We start from the raw sequence: 15,183 nt of genomic DNA on the forward strand, positions 1-15,183 counted from the left end.
ACGCAGACACGTGGCCATGTTTGACAAGAAAAATACAAACGGCGTAACTATTAGCGGAAGTCATATGTGCTATCATCAACCATTTTCTGTTAGAGCCATCATAGTTTTAGATTTAACCATCATTTAAGATCAAAGTGTGAACTGGTAATTAGTCTGCAATTATTATTGATTTGATTATTTGTGTGGAAATCTCAACACTTAAAAAAAAAGAAGCCATTTCTTGTTTAAGTATCATAGTAGCATGTTCCCGTAGTTTTTAGAATACGCCAGTAAGACTTTACACAGTAGAAATACTACAGAGGAAAGTGTGCTCTCTGCTACATAGCCTTCTCACCCCTTGCCTCCCGTCTCCTCTGTGTTTCAACCTTTTTTGGATCCGTACCTCCCGCAGGTCATGACTTCTGCTCAGAGGGCCATGGCTGCATGGAGCACTCTGACTGTGTGAACCTGGAGGCAGGAGACTGCTGCGTCTGTAAGGATGGCTTCCGCCCACTGCGCGATGATAACGCCTACTGTGAAGGTAAAACATGGCTCTGAATCACAAAACCTTAACTAACTGAAGTTAGTCTGCCCCACGCAAGAGAGCGACTCGGCTTTCTTTCTTCTTCTTCTTGATGTGCATGAGTCGCATCCAAAAAAGGTCATGAGGAAGAAAAAAAGAAGCGCCTTCTGGGAGAAGGTGGCATTGTGAAACTAATGTTATTTTTACACTCAAAGATTTCCAGAGCGATCCTTGCTCAAGATAACTCCGTGTATCATCCATGACAGCAGACAAATATAACAACATGGGTGACATTGAAATAAGAAGGCGGAAAATTGAAGCGAGTTAGTGAGGAGCATGTGGGTGTGGTGGCTTGCGAAGTAGTCATGGCACTAAAACGTTTTCACAACTTCTGATATTACACCCAAAACCTTAGCTGTAATTTTGTTTCGACTTTGTTTGACAGGCCAAAACAAAGAAGAGTATAATTCTGTGTAAGAAAAAAAATATGCATGCTGTATAAATGTTTTTACAAGTCCATATCTATTCTTTGCCTTTTATTTCTTGCATTGCAATTAAACATTGGTTAGAATTAATTTAGAGTGTCTGTAAACATCTGCTTTTGAACATTTAACACATTTTCACTTGGATTTAGGTCAGGAGTTTGACTTGAAGCTTTCTAACCCATTACTATGATTTGATCTAAACCATTTCATTGTAGCTTTGGTTGTATGGCTAGATTCTTTGTCCCTGCTGTTAGCTTAACCTCTTTACACTGACCAGTACAAGCTTTCATTGCCCTGCTGAAGAAAAGCATTCCCACATCGCTGGTTGTGGGAATGCTGTTCGCTGGTTCTATAAATAATGTACATAAACTTATAATCAACAGTGGGAATATGCAACATACGTTGGGTAGGGTAAAAATACGAGTGTCCTCTGATTACGCTTTAAATGCACCTCGTTTTTAAATTACCCGTTTAAAAAAAAAAGAAGCCTCCTCCACTCTTCCCCTGAACAGGTCATTTGCTGTTGATGGCGGGTTCAAATGTTCACGCATGAAGCTAAATTTCTCCTCGGCCGTCTTTGCGGAGTTTCACCCGCTGCATCATTAAAGATAATAACTTTATCATCATGCTCTCCCGCAGTAGAAAACATAGTATCTGCCTTCCTTGTGCGTCTCGGGCATTAATGAGCGAACGAGGCTTCAAAGTAACTCACATTCTCCCCCCTCTGACCCTGAAAGCTGCCCTGTCGATACGCAGCCTGCTTGATCTTCTCTCTTCATGCCGCGCGCCGTTATGGAGCATCTGTTAGTGGGTGAATGTCTCTGCCTATTTTGTTAGCAGCGGTTCAGACACTCCCTGCCAGATATGCTCTGTCAGCTTCATCAACACGCGGCTCGTACGTTAATCAAGCCGTAGAGCTTTTTTTTTTTGCTACTATCACGAGGATGCTTAATGTGAGAGTAATGATTCACAGGTTCAGCAGATCCCATTATTTTTGCTGATACTGGGATCGGCCCAGTTGATTAGCTCGTGGGAGCCTGCTTTGGTACAAGCTATCAGATGTAAATTTAAAAGAAGGAAAACCCGTAGGTTTTTCGAGGTTTAATCAAACAGCAAAATGAACGCATCATTAATCATAAGAGTGTGTAACCATGGGCTCACTGAAAACATCATTTACTCTTTGAGTCAAGACGATTAATATTACCATGAGGTAAATATAACTCTGAGATAAATGTGGTATTTCAATTACAAGTGCTAATCAGTGCATGTTTTTTTTATATATATATATATATATATATATATAATTTATTCCCCCGCTTTTCAGGTGTTCAGCTAAAGACAAATATATTTATTTTTCTGCTGGACATTTTCATTAGTCAGCCTAGACTCCAGAATGCATAATATCTGCATTTGTCTGCCGTGCCCTGTGAATGTCACAATTAGGATTTCAAATAATGTGATGGGACATATTTTGTATAGAGTGTAAGTGTACTGCAACCATGTATTTTTTTATTAGTTAACTTGTATTATTATTATTATTTATTTGTATTATTGACATTTATCAGTCTGAGAGGCTGAAAGCATAGTGAGAAACATAATATACAATTGGAGAAAACATGGAATGGTTGTGAACCCTCCCAAGAGTGGCCAGTCTAGTAAAATTACTCCCAGAATGCCTCAACGCCTCATCCGGAAGGTCATTGATGAACCCAAGAAGTCTTAAACGATGCGGATCTCACATGCCTCAGTCAAGGTCGTTTTTCATGATTCAGCAACAATGAAATGCAGGTAAAGATGGCCTCCATGGGAGAGTTCCAAGATGAAAACCACTGCCATCCAAGAAGTATATAATTAATGGCCTGTCTCTCATTTGCCAAAAGCATGTTGAGCTTTCCCAAGACTTTTGGGAAAGCATTCTGTGGACCCATGAGACAATAGTGGAACTTTCTAAAAGGTTTGTGTCCCCTTAAAAAACTAACAACAGCCTCTTAGAAAATAAATCATCATGCTGACATTCAGACATGATGCTGGTAGTCTGATGTTTTTTAGCCGGAGAAGGTTTTGGAGTGAGCTAATCTAAGTCTGGATGTAAATCCAATTAAGAATACAATATTTATGACCTAAAAAGGACCACTCATACTCTTTGAGGTTAGCTGGAGTCTCAGGTCTTTCAAAATGGCTCGGTAACACTCTCCATACTGATAGATGTTAAGGACTCTCTCCTGTATTCTTGGATTTCTTTAGATCGCAGCATGATTCGTTGCTAAGATCTTTTCGCCTACTTCATGTTGTCAAACAGGTTCTTTTTAAGAATTTCTTGATTCTAAAGGTCTGGAAGTAATCAGTCCTGTCGGTTGCTAAATAAATGAAACTTAGCTGTCTAAATATGTGCTTAATTATGGCTAATTCATGACCTGAGAGGAAAACTATTATCACAACAGGCTAAGATAGTTATGATGGCTACTTTCTCTCGATAAATGAAATTATCTTTTGAAAACTCCATTTTCAGCACTTCAGAGTTTATCTGTGTCTTGTTTATTTTTACTGTGCTTGGTTCTTCTGGAGGTTTCTTTTTGCTAAGAGGAAGTTTCTCTTCTCCCCTGTCGCTAACTGCTTGCTAAAGACGAAAGTATTGAAGTATTGAAGTGCAAATTCAGTGCAGTTTTTCTGTTAGTTGGCATTCTGTGATGGACCATATCTGCCCGATTTGGGTTGACTTATATTGGAATAAATTGAACTGAATCAAGAGGATTTGGAATGAATCAGATTGTGCATAACTGAATTTAATATTGAACCTGTTGTCTTTGGTGTGAAATTGTGCTATATACATAAACTAAATATACGCTGAGTTTTGTAAATGGGGTAACCAGAAAGGCTGGCTCCTTATTATTTGTTAGATGTACAGTAGATCTCCCCAAATCCACTAAAAGCCTTCATACATTGTGCATGCTCTTTGCAGCCAGTTAGATTTTTCTTTCATCACTGCCTCTTGCTTACCATCCAAACTCCTCGAACATTTCCAGAGCTTCATTGTTGTTGAAATAAGGATGGAGGAACCTATCTCATTACCTGTGGGAAAGTAAGTACAAGCAAGTAGACCTGTGCCTCCAACATCAACACTTCAGATCCGGACTATTCATCTCGAGAGCAGCCTGGTACCCTCTATAAAATTGGATTGCAGTGTTTGTGGTGGGCCTTTGCATCAGAGACTTCACAGAGAAACCTGAAATTGAGTCAATTTGCTGATGGAGTTCTTTCAAAAGCAATTGATTTTTTTGTCTCTCTCTCTCTCTCTCTCTCTTTCTGTGTAACTCACCTGCTCAGTGATTGTGTGTGTGTCCTGTAAGGAGAATAAAAGGAGTATTGTCAAAAATCATCGAGAATCCTGCAGGTGGAACAGCGAATGCTTCTGTTCTTGTAATAGATAAACTATTTTGTGGCTGCAAGAGATGTACAGCAGGGTGAGTAATATCTCCTGCTCCCAATGCTAGCGCTGCAGCAAAGCGATGCCTGCGCGATGAGACGAGGTTCCGACTCGGAGGCAATTTTCAGCATTGCACAGTATGCTGCAGAGATATTACAGACCGGTAAGACAAAAGCCACGCGGGCTGATCGTGTTTTACGTACGCGCACAAACACGCACCCGCAACATTGTTGTCATTGTTGTCAGACACAAACACGATCATCACAAAAAGCTGAGACAGATGCTAGCTCTTTAAAACCTTCCCGGGTCAGAGATGCGCTCAAAATAGCTGATGAGATCACTTCTGTGTAAATTTTTCATAGACACAGCAGTAGGGAACACTCAGGGGGATACTGGCCGTGCCTTTGTGTAGCTCTGTGTGTGTGTGTGTGTGCAGGTGCACGTCTGTGTTGGAGAGCTAAGTTCCCCCTTCTGAAAAAGAGCCCCGTTTCCCCCTCCATCCCGATTTCAGCACGCAGTTAGACTGAAGGCCTATTCTGCTACATGCATGCGAGTGTTTGGGACAGAATTAGGCAGGGAAGCGAGCAGCCGAGAAGTGACAGACTGTGTGATTGTCTCTAAATTGAACTATCAGTGTGGTTCAATGTGTTGAGATAATGCCATTATTCATCTCAGGCATTGTTGAGGACTGCACGCGGAGACATCTCCCATTGTTGTTTGGTTTTGAAATGTCCCACTTTAGAGTGTCCCTGTCAGAAATGCTCATAAATGCTGGCTGTTCAAGGCTTGTTTTTGCTCCATTCATGTCTGAAATATGCAATAAAAATTGATGTTCTGTAAAATGAAGGAAAAAAAGTCAGCATGAGGAATATGATTCAATTTGATTTGATTTTAGGCTTCTTGAGTTTACATCTGTCCTCCGTTGTCGGGAATCTGATTAACCTCAGTATAGTTTAGCTTTACTAATAGGATTTTTTTTTTTACATTAGCTTCTTTGCATCTTCTAGCAAAATCCATAGGCTCAAAATAATGTTATTATTCCAAGGCATCAGTCAGGAAAAGGGATTGTGGTTTGGACAAACACCTTGATGTTTTTACAAATTGTTGCTCAATGTTGTCTCTTTCCCTCTGAGTAGAACTCGGAGAGGTCAGATATAGCAAGATCTCATGGTACGAGATCGTTCGATATTAAAATGTCATAATATTTGTCTTTAAAGCGATGTCTGTCTGGCAAAGTACAATCTGGTTGCTGTATCAGTCCGAGCCCTGGGGAGGGGTTTAGGCTTGACCCCATGTGCATATGTTTTAGATTCTTGTTTTCAAGTAACAAAGGAAGTAGTTGTTAAATCGTCAACCTGTTTAGTTGATGGAACTTAACTTATTTCAGTTTTTGTTTTTTAAAAAAGATTTAGATATATATATAAAAAAAAAGAATGGCATGAGTTTTAGAAAACCCTTTATTCTATTTGTGGAAAAAAAAAACTTCCAAATGTATTGCTATTTAGTATTAGGATCTCTGAGATTGGTACAAGAATGAACTCGTCAAACCTGGACTGAATAATTTACTTTACTTACCTTTGTGATTTATTTTCCCCCCATTTCTCCTTCAATTCAGAGGCTGCATATTATGTATCCAGCATACCAAGTTTTTGTCAAAGCACTAATCACTCAAACCTTCCTTGCCAGAAGGTTTCTTACAGATAACCCTCAAGGAAAAATTCAAATTTTATTACAATTACTTATCAGTTTATAAGTTATTATGGCTGTTGCACTGGTACGCCTTGTTTGTCATAAAGTGCAACGTTATCTGATTTATCAGTAGAGCTTCGCTTGCTGCATATCTTGAACCCTGATTTGTTTTTTATCTGATTCCGTTGATGAAACAATAGCAGATTTAATCCCAGTGTGTTGTGTTATTTCTTACAGATGTGTTTTGTGGGAAATATGTGGGATGGCTTTCTTTCAATGTCGTCATTGATATTTTTAATTTGTTTTTGTCCGAGGTTTTAATACTGTTGTTTCATATTTACATTCATAACACCAGCATGCATTAGCCAAGTTTACATTTACAAGCGTTTCTGTGTGCAGAAAAGATTAACATGATACCTTCATGTGGAAGTTATTTTTGTGAGCCTGATAATTTTGGATTTTTCACAACAATAAACAGGGAGGCACATAGAAGGCAAGCATTTGCACATCTATTTATCGTTAATTGGGATCATATCAATCCCATACCTATAAGTCATTTAAAATAAAAGTCCATAAACATATTGTCTCTTTGATTTTATAATAAACATAATTTGGAACTGTGATGCACTTTCTCGCAAACATGCACACTTTGCTTTTGCTTCTTTTTTGTTTTTGTGTGACCTGCTTTCTGCTCTGGATTAGTTACTTTAACTGTAAGAGATTGCCTTGTTAATTACAAAAAAAGAAAAGAATAAGAACAAGGATTTGCGTAAGTCCTCTGGACAGGTTCTCCTTTGTTGAAACATTTTGTCTCTTATCCAAGAAACTTTGTTGTCAACAAGTTTAATGGTGACAATCAAAACTGGTTGCTCACATGAAAAAGAGGACCATTAGGTTTCATACTGATCATTAGTTATTAGCAGAGTCATGCTTGTATTAACAGCATTGTATGAGGGGAACAATTGGACCCAGAGACCTCCACCCCTGTTTAACGACGGTGTTTTCTCTTCACAAAATGGTTGCTTTTACTCCCCTTTTAAACCAATGCTCCTCTCTATGTGAACAACGTCATCCCATAGATATGTATAGATTCGGAAGTAATTTATAAAAGCATTTTCATTACTGGCATTTAACCAATTATATAGCTACGAAATGGAAATAATATGTAGTGCAACAGTTCGCTCACACGTGTTTCAGTTTTCTACAGTGGGTGCTGTATATTGGCAAAGAGATAATAGTAATACTATTTTAAGTTTGCAGTGCTATTTTGTTGTTTATCTTTGTTAATTTTCATCTTCTGGGTATTCTTTAAAGGAGCAATAAGCAATATTTCACCACTAGACGGTGCTTGAGCACTGTCTGTAGACCAAAACAACACGTGTGACAAGCAGCGCCTCTCTCTACCTCCATCTATAGCTGCAACCCTCCTCTTCCCCTCTCACGCATCGCCTCCTACGTGCATATTTGTAAAGGATAAAAACACAGTAAAACAGCCTCTCCTTTCGGAGGAACATTTCTAGTGAAGAAGTAACGCATTAACCTAGCTACCCAGATTGATAATGTGTAGCACTATAGTTCTTCACATTATCAGTCTGGGACCACTCCATTTATATCTGTTTGGGGAAAGGAGTATATTTCAGCAGAACTCTCTGAGCTGATTGGGCAAAGCGACTCCCAGTGCCCGCCTACCAAATTAAAACTTAGGCAGCAGACGTCATGAGAAACCACAAGAAGTTAAGCTAGTCAAGGCACTTCTTGCTGTTCTTCTTTCAAAGAAAAAAACAGATAAAAACTCACAAAACAGATGTGATAGCAGCAGCTATGCGTCCGTGCTCCTGCGCTGCCATGTTTGTGTTGGTTCAGCTGTGGGCTAAACCACTCTTTCTTTGTTCTCACCGGCATGTCCCACCTTAAACCTCAATACTGCAACGTGACTGGCCCGAACCGTTTTGGTTTGGACACAAATGATTGAAGCCGGAGCGGTACAAGATGGATTATCGTGTGTTTGTGAACGCGCAAATAGCGCGAGAATTTATCTTGTAGGCAAAGTTAGCAAGTCATAACTTTATAATGCTTTTTGCAAGAGAACATTTTGATCTGCTGGGGGTGCTCACTGCAATGTTGCTCCAATGCTCCACTGCTCTGACGGTGGAATTTTAGGGCAGGGAGGGTGCAAAGCCCTGAGTGGCAGCTGTTCACATGCACATACATGCACATGCGGCCGGCCCGGCTATGCAAACAAGAGAGTGGAAAACAACACAGAGAGATGTGACGTCATACCATAGTCCATCTGAAATATTATCTTAGTCTTTTTAGTTCTTTTTATCTAAAATAATGAAATTTTACTTAAGGTAACAAAAAACCTTTCTTGACAATACCTCTACCTTTAAGAGAATAATACACGTTTTTGGAGGTACTCTTTTCTTTAAACGACATATTAATAATATACAAAAAAAAAACACCTTTCCTGTGTAATGCATTACACAGGAAAGGTCATAAATGTCTTTCCTAAAACCGAAAAATGTAGTTTTGGATAAAATGCAATCAAAAGTATGCGTTATCACCTGAAAGCCACAACTGTTTGTGCACAGTGTGCATGTCTTTTTGTGAATGTGCACAGTCAAGTCTGATAGCTGCTGTTTTCCTTTAAATGTCACAAGGTGGCAGCAGGTTAATTGGCAGCATCTGAAGAGCGCAGCCCGCTCCAAACCTCAATCACTGCCAGGATGAGCCTGGAGCAGCTAGGCTTCCCACCTGCTAGAGGCCTGCCCCCACCAAAACACCCAGATGAAACGGTTTCATGCGCACTGAGGGGAAACCATACTCACATGCATCCTGACTGCTTGTGTTTGTACCTCCGCGACCTCACTGAAATGTCACCCAACAAAAACACTCTCCATCTTCTGCACTGTCTCGTCTGCTGTAAATAACCAGCATCCTACAAATACCACATGGCATAATTATTGCTTCTGCTCTGTGTGCACACTGGATCATTTATTGTGTTAGGCTCATGCTGAGCTTTATTTAGTAGAAATTTAAACACCTGCGATCCATATGTTGATCTACAATATATTCTTTCTTTGAGAACGTGTGTTTGAGTTTGGATATAAACTTTTACTACGGTAGGACTAAAACTACAGCTGTGATGCTGCTTACTGGTTTTGTTTGCGAGCTGACCTGCCACTTTAAAGGGGGAAAGATCAAAGAGGAACAGAGAAACCAAGGGTAGAGGCAAAAACTTTGGAGCCACATGAATAATTGGTGTCAGACGGCCAAAGGATTGCGTTTTTTTTACCTCTCTTTTTGAAACTGAGTTTGTTTTCCTAGACCTTTATGTTGTCATGCCCACCCCAGTGATGACCCTTTTGGATTCGGAACCAGTTGATGCCCTTGGAAAAAGATACAGAAGATTTAAACAGAATTTTCCGATCTGAAAAAAATTTAACGTAACACAAACATGTAAAGGTTAATCAGCCTGTTGTTATGTTTTGTTACACTGGGGCCAGCTTTATTTCCATTACCACTAGTTAGGAAATTGCAAAAAAATAAAAAAAAATAAATGCATCGTCCTAGTTTATAATCAGTTAACATTTATGTTTACTGGATGTTTAGCCTGTAGGTTACTTGCACTAAGTGATAGCAAGCATGTCACTAAATGCACAAACATGTACTAAAGGCTGTAATTAAAATACAATAAAATACGGTAAACATGTTGTTAGAAACACACACCCACACACACACACACACACACACGACTCTCAGCAAGATACTGTCATCAGCCTTTCTAAGAGCTCCGATTGTTGTTTTTGCTCATTCTGATTGTTTAGACCTCCAGCCAGCAGGCTGCGTCAGACAATGACAAGTGATGGATGATGATGCTCCATCGATTGAAACATTTCCCAGATTAATGAGAACCCTGATGGAAAGCAAAAGCCCATTCACGCCTGATGCTCGTAAACAAGGCAGTTGGGATCTTTGGATCCGCTTCGCCTGAGTCGGGCTGAATCGAAGTGCGTTAAGTGCAGGTTTAATGTGATGTTATGATGTATTGGCACATGTGCACGCACCTCAAGTGGGGGTGGATGTTTGCATAAAATCTTCTGGAGTATTTTACATCGAGTGGTCTGTGGACATAATTATACATTGAATACAGATGTAATAATAGCTCTTATGAAACAGTTTCTTGCCATTTTGCCAGCAAAGAAAATGCAAACCCATTTCCCTTTGCAGTATTCCCTTATTTGATTTGTTACCAGGCCTATGGTTGAGGGCCCTCCAACTAGCATGTAGAGGGCACAAATATTTTTTTTTTTAACAAAAAAGGACTGTTTGTGAAGAGAACTATTGGCCTAATATTAAGTTACATAAAACCTTTTTTTCTTCCTAGTTGCCTTTGCGGTAGTGGGTAGGAAAACCACTTCCCCAATCCCACAAAATGGTTTGGCTATATAATGGTTGGTGCGCTATAGGGAGAGAGGGGAAATTTGCCGTCCTCAGGTCCATCACTTTGATATAAAGACACAGTACCACGACTGTCACCTGAGGAACACGCCTCAAGCTGCAGGACCAGCCTACCTTCACTTCGCTCTCCAATCTACTGCCACATACAGGCAGACCTCTCTCACCTTCATCTTCTGCTCTAATGGCGCAAACAAACTTAGCAGTTTCTATCAGGGATCTGCTGTGTATATTTGCTAGTTGAAGTCATAGTTAGGATGGGTTCTGATAGGTAATAACTGGAGGCTGGTAGTTGTTAATGGCTGTGGTGTTTTCGTAACTTGCTCTAGACTCTGCTGGAGTTGTGCGACCAAAAAGGAAATAAAGGTACTACAGTAGAACTCCCACTGCTAAAGGAAGGTTCAGCATATGCATTTGGAGCTAAAATCTAAACAATTTTATGTTTTCCATGGTTGACCCAGAAGCAACAAACACGGAGACGGCAGTTAATAAGGTATCTTTTATTGGCAGGAATGACTTATGATAAGAGGTCGGGAACTGGGACCGGGTACGAGGAGGACTCAGGATGGCGACTGAAAAATAAAGAATAGGCAGTTAGCACAGACAAGAAGCCAGGAGGTGATTGAGTAGAGCAGAGGCGTACTTACGGATAGCAGGATGACAGCAATGCCGGCAGCAGTTGAGTCTGGCTGAGCGTGAACGGTAGCAGGCAGGCGTCTCCGGTGTAATGAGCTCAGTATGGCGGACAGGTAACGACTCGGTAAGAGGAGAGGGCAGCAGATCCACAAGAAGGTGCAGACACCCTTAACAGCCGACGCTGAGAAAGCCACAATGTACCGGGAGATCCAGGAACGGCTCCGGAGCTGACTCTGGCCAGGTACTGGAAGCAAGGACAAGGAGTGAGCAGCCGGCAAACGACAAGGCGAACATGAACACGAGATGGTCAGGTACCGCGTAGGAGAGCTGTGACGCCTTCCTTCTGGCTTCTGCATCCTTAAATCTGTCGTTTGATTAGAGAGGATCTGTAGCACCTGTGCCACCATCCACCTCACAGGCTCCCTGCTGGAGAGAAGTCAGTACTGCACTGCATCACTACCCAGCACAGAACAACAAACGCATACCTGACACACACAAGCTGTAAGGAACGACTCGTATGGAACAAGAAGGCAATAGAATACGGTTTTTGTCTTGTCTTTAAAAGGTAAAAATAATTATTTTTGAACTAGTTATGCAGTTTCATTGGCAAGGCTGTCAGCGTGGCTGCTTAAAATGATTTCTGCTCATGTTTTTTCTTCATCGGATTGACTGTGTCTCAGTTGGCTGCTGCTCAGTTCCAGCAAACATGATCTTAAGCATATGTGTGTAGTTGTCTAGCTGAAAACATGTCTGTTTAAATCTGTAGCTCAGAGTTACGCAGTCTGGGATTGTCTGGAGTTTAAGGAAAATAAGTATAATGTTAAAAAAATATTAGTATTTCCAGACTTTATTACTTTTTTTTTTACATGTTGCATCCATCCATCCATCCATCCACCTACCCATCCATCCATCCATCCATCCATCCACCCATCCATCCATCCATCCATCCATCCATCATCCATCCATCCATCCATCCATCCATCCATCCATCCATCCATCCATCCATCCGAATCTGTAGAATGCTTAGTTTCTAGGTTACATTCAGAGGGGCAAATAGTGAATATTTAGAAAACACAAATGAGAAAAAGCAACAAGATGCTTTTAACAGAAAAATAATTGCTAAAAAATTAAAGGAACTCTTAATTAGAGTTTAATATCATGTCAGTTAAACTTCTGGACCACTGATGTGGTCATTTCAGTGGGGGATAACCAATGTGGTCCAACAATGAGACGACCCCAACAACAGGAATGGCTCTGCAAGTGGATGCCACTGACATTTCCTTCCTCCTCATTTTGTTTTGACTTCTTTTTAGTAGTTTTGCATTTTACCAAGGTCAGTGTCACTACTGTTGGAGTGAAGCAATGCACGGACCCTAAAGAGGTCGCATTGGTGATCCAATGCCACATCAATACAGGCCATTGCCAGAAGGTTTTCTGTGTCTCATATGGAGGTGATTCCAGGAGACAGGCAGTTACTCTAGGGGAGCTGGACAGGGCTATTGGAGGTCCTTAACCCATCAGCAGGACCGGTATCTGCTCCACTGTGCAAGGAGGAACAGGATAAGTACTGCCAGAGGCCTACAAAGTGACCTCCAGCGGGCCACTGCAGTGAATGTCTCTGACAAAACCATTTGAAACAGACTTCATGAGAGACGCCCTCTAGTAGGCCCTGTGCTCACTTCCCTGAACCATGGAGCTCGACTGGCATTTGCCAGAGAACACCGGAATTGGTAGGTTTGGCGCTGGCGCCTGGTTCTTTTCACAGATGAGAGCAGGTTCACTCTGAGCTCATGTGACCGACCTGAAAGGGTCTGGACAAGCTGTGATGAACATTATGCTGCTAACCACATGGTTTCAGCATTTAACAGGTCCACGACTGTATCAACAAATAAAATTCAAACCCTTTCAATCCAAAACAGTCTGAAAATGGCCAGTAAACCAAAATAAAACAGATCAGAGTTCCTTAACTTATTACATTGAGTTCTTATGATGTTCTTTGGAAATCAGTTTTGGACCTTAGCCTTGTTTTCAGTTCTTCGGTTCTTTTTGGTCCCATACTTCAGTAAAATTTTCAGAAGTCATGTTATTGATAGCGTTCTCCCATGTCTCAGATCGAGACAGTCCTACCACAGTGTTGAGATTATTGATGAAGGAACAGTTTGGTCACTCAAGGTAAATGGGGCATTTTCTCTCACTGCTCTCATGAAAACAAGGTGATGGTTTCTGGGTTGGGTCGTCATCTAGCTTGTCAAAGTTCCAACATATTTTCACAACTCCCCAAAAAACTAGCCCATATAACACTACTAAATTTCCAAATTTTGAACTCTTTACCTTTCTAGACGACACAATCACTGAAACATACCTCTGTAGCTCAAACAGTATAAATGTACATTCTCCGTATTTCTTGTACAGTACAGCAATTTCTTAAGCATTTACTTATTTATTAATAAAGAAATTTAATATTGATCTGTTTTGAACCAAATATTATGATTGGGCAAAATATCTAACAGGAATGTTTGAATTAAGTTTTGCAAGAAATTGTAATTCTCTGAATAAAACAAAAATATTTTTTTAATTTTTTGTTGTTCATAATTTTTATGTAGTAAAAAAACAACAACAACAAACAATATTCTCATAATTTTCCCCTGCAGCCTATGAGCAACATCACAGTGATCAGTAGGTCAGTCAAATGAAAGACAAAACCAAAACGCCACATGCAAAATAGAAAACAGCATCAAATAAATGGCTGAGCAACAACTTATGTGCTTTTATAATGCAACAGAAATGGGCCCTACACCATGATTTGTACCACAGAAGCTGAAGTTTACAGAACACGCCATTAGCCATTTCAATCAACCACTTTATTCTCTCATAGCACGAGTGAAAAATAACTTACGGGATGATTTAAGCACTGAAATTAAGCTGAGCAGAACTGTGCATTATGATTCAAACAAAAAAAGACGAATAGGTGCTTTGTCTCTCTCTCTCTAAAACTTTGAATATATCTGCATTCCTCAAATGGCTGCTCCAATTCAATGTGCGATCTAATTACACTCCCACTAAACAAAAAGAAGCAAAGTATAACATCCTCTGACATCTTTCAAACACCCAAAAGGAAAGAAGACCAACAGTGTAGATAAATTGTTTGGCCAAGCGGGGCAGCTTTTTTGTCTCTGCTCTTTTCTCTGACTTCTAAATCTTTGGACGGGAGGGAGCTGGCTACGTAGAGTTATTAGAATATTTTGGCAAGCCTCGTTCCTCCAGCATTTAGTGAAGCCAATCTGCTTGAGTAAGTGAGCGGTTCAGGGAAGGGATTTACCAATAGAAAAACGAGAAATAAAGATAAGGAACGAGGGAGAGAGAGAGAGAGAGGGAGGCTGCTGGTGGTGGAAGTGGCACAGATTTTGGTGTCATCATAGGACGTTCAAAGGCAATGGAAGAGTTATCTCTTTACTCCCAGACTTTGGTGTTACTGCAGGCGTGGGGCATGGAGAGCGGGGATGGTCGCAACAGAACGCGCATGCCATGCATGCAAAGTGGGATAAGCTACAGGCTCCTATTTATACAGTTGTGGGATGGCATGAATGAGCAATAGTGGGGATAATAAAATGTCAACACAAGAACTGTTAGGATGATAGCAGCGATGCGCTGACTGCATATGTACTAAGCTGTTGCTCCAGGCAGTTAGATCGCTCATCAAGATCTTCAGCTGATTTCAGCTTCGCCTTAATATCTTTCGTCAATAAGGTAAAAGCTTTTATCGATTTTTTTGCTGTTGTTTGTCTATGTATTATATATTTCCCTACATGATGGTGTATGACAAGCTGTTATAATTGCATATTTATGCTTATTGTTAATGTTATCTAACTTCTTTCAAATGCTCATAACAGGATGTACGCGCCCTCGCAAAAGTATTCAAACCCCTTGAATTATTTTAACAGTTTGCTTTATTTCATGTTATAAAAAATATGGAAGTTTAGACATGCTAT

At 40.4% G+C, this 15,183-nt stretch overlaps 1 protein-coding gene across 2 annotated transcripts in view; it reads left to right on the forward strand.

The window, feature by feature from the left end:
- Positions 1 to 15,183, forward strand: part of nell2a (neural EGFL like 2a) — a 130,199-nt gene that overhangs the window by 45,154 nt on the left and 69,862 nt on the right. For both annotated transcript variants that reach the window (XM_036132485.1, XM_012864190.3), the window contains exon 12: positions 392 to 520. In XM_036132485.1, coding sequence (XP_035988378.1) covers positions 392 to 520 — 129 coding nt within the window. The remainder of the gene's footprint in view (positions 1 to 391; positions 521 to 15,183) is intronic.

The sequence above is a fragment of the Fundulus heteroclitus genome, unplaced genomic scaffold, assembly GCF_011125445.2.
Source record: "Fundulus heteroclitus isolate FHET01 unplaced genomic scaffold, MU-UCD_Fhet_4.1 scaffold_52, whole genome shotgun sequence".
Classification (NCBI taxonomy): domain Eukaryota; kingdom Metazoa; phylum Chordata; class Actinopteri; order Cyprinodontiformes; family Fundulidae; genus Fundulus; species Fundulus heteroclitus.